The 2,200-nt window shown below is 51.0% G+C and overlaps 1 protein-coding gene across 1 annotated transcript in view; it reads left to right on the plus strand.

Moving 5' to 3' along the window:
• The window catches only part of Adsl (adenylosuccinate lyase), a 20,217-nt gene continuing 18,017 nt past the window's right edge, over positions 1–2,200 (plus strand). The window contains exon 1 of the mRNA XM_021182892.1: positions 1–203. Coding sequence (XP_021038551.1) covers positions 51–203 — 153 coding nt within the window. The 5' untranslated portion in view covers positions 1–50. The remainder of the gene's footprint in view (positions 204–2,200) is intronic.

The following is a 2,200-nucleotide window of genomic DNA, read 5'->3' on the forward strand; positions in this document are numbered from 1 at the left end:
GCTTTTGGCCCTGCTGCTGGTGTCCGCGGTGTCCTGGTCGCGTGTTGAAAATGGCTGCAGCCGGCGACCCTGGCAGTGCTGAAAGCTACCGTTCTCCGCTGGCGGCCCGCTACGCCAGCCGCGAGATGTGCTTCTTGTTCAGCGACAGGTACAAGTTCCAGACGTGGCGGCAGCTGTGGCTGTGGCTGGCGGAGGCCGAGCAGGTAACTGGCCCGGCCCCTTGTCCCGAGGGAGGTCACGGCCCGAGCACCTGTTGCTTCGGCAACAGTCCCAGAGACCTGCACATCCTTTGGAGGACTTCGGTTTGGGCAAGGCTATGGGAGTTTGCGTCCTCCCACAGCGCATTTCAAGTGGAATGCTACTTATACCTTTGCAGGCTCAGGGGGAAAGGCGCTTCCCGCCAAGCCATCCGACAAGAGTTTGAGCCCGGGTTCAGCATGGTGAGAGAGGCGATACCTGACTCTCATTAGTTGTCCTTCGACCTCTATGCGCTCACACATGCACACACACAGAGAGAGAAAGCAAGTAGATTATTCTTTTAAAAAGTACGTTGCAAACTTGATGGTCATTTTTCGCATGAGCACGAGGAGGGCATAACCACCACGAAATGCACCCTTAGGATTGTTATGCCGTGCTGGTTGTTATGTAGTTCATGGGCATCACAGCTAGGTCGGCCAGTTGATTGCTTTCTGCCTTTGGGAAAGCTTATTTGGTGCCTTCAAAATTGTTTCTTGTATACTTGCCTTTTTGTCCTCTCGTCCCTCCCCCTCCCTCTTCTCTTCCTCCTCCTCTTTCCTCTCTCTCTCTCCCTCCCTCCCTCCCTTTCTCTGTCTCTACTACCGTTGCCAGTGTCTCCTTAGCTTGTAAGTGCCCTCAAGCTGAAACTGAAGTGTAAGGTTTATCTGGTCTACAAATTGCTTGAAGCATACACAGCTATGAATATGGATCATCTGTTAGAGCATCAACTTACTAGCGAAGGGCAGATGTGATACGTACCATGAGAGGATTTATTTTTCTGTGTAGTTCTGTGGCTGCATGTGGATATGGGCATGTGTGAGTGCAGGCGCCACTGGAGGTCAGATGATGCTGTGGAACTGGGGTTACAGGTGCTTTGAGCAGCCACGTGAGTGCTGGGAACCAGAGTCAGGTCTCTGCAGGAGCAATGAGGACTCTTATTTTCTGAACCATCTCCCCAGCACATGTGTTAACCCTTCCCAGCATTTGGGAAGCAGGGGCAGGTGAGTTTCTGTGAGTTTGAGGCCTACCTCATCTATATAGCGTGTTCCAGGCCAGCCAGAACAGCACACTGAGACCTTGACTCAAACACACACACACACACACCACGCATGACTGGTAGAGTTGGGGAAATGATGAGGAGCTGAAGAGACACTTCAGCAGGTCAGAGCATTGGCTGCTCTTCCAGAGACCCAGCTTCCTTTCCCAGCAGCCATGGGGCCGCTCACAGCCATCTGCAACTTCAGTTCCAGGGGATCTGATGATGCCTTCTCTGGCACACATGATATTAAAAAAAAAAAAGGAATGACAGATTAGGAGTAATACGAAAGATTCCTGTATGGGAAGTTGGGAAGTGTGTATTTGTATGGGTGTGTGGGGGGGGGGGGGGCTCACAGCTGGCTGACAGCTCTGGGGAAGAGGTTCTCTCCTCCAGCCTCTGCATGAGTTCCAAGAGTGAAGCTCCGTTTTCCAGGCTTCCCTTGCAACTGCTTACAGCAGCTGAGCCAGCTCTCTGGCTGCTAAGTTTCCTTTTGAAGACAGTGTTCAATTTGAAGCCAGGATCTTTCTGCTTCTCCTTCCCAAGTGCTGGGGGTTGTGGCCTGTAGCACTAAGCCCAGCTTTAAGGGTCTGTTAATTTTGGTCACTGTAAGTACATCAGAGTTTGGGTGCAAAGCCACCGTACTTTGTACACTTGCATGCCATAGCTAAGGACTAAGTAATAAATAGAACAGAGTTCTCTTCTCTTACAGTGTCCCTTCCAGAGTTGAATGGGTTTATTAAATGTGGAACATTGTCGTACAATGATGTATGTGCTAAATAAAACCAGGCTAAAGAAACAAGAGTTGGGCTGGTGAGATGGCTCAGTGGGTAAGAGCACCCAACTGCTCTTCCAAAGGTCCGGAGTTCAAATCCCAGCAACCACATGGTGGCTCACAACCATCCGTAACAAGATCTGGCGCCCTCT

The sequence above is a fragment of the Mus caroli genome, chromosome 15, assembly GCF_900094665.2.
Source record: "Mus caroli chromosome 15, CAROLI_EIJ_v1.1, whole genome shotgun sequence".
NCBI lineage: Eukaryota > Metazoa > Chordata > Mammalia > Rodentia > Muridae > Mus > Mus caroli.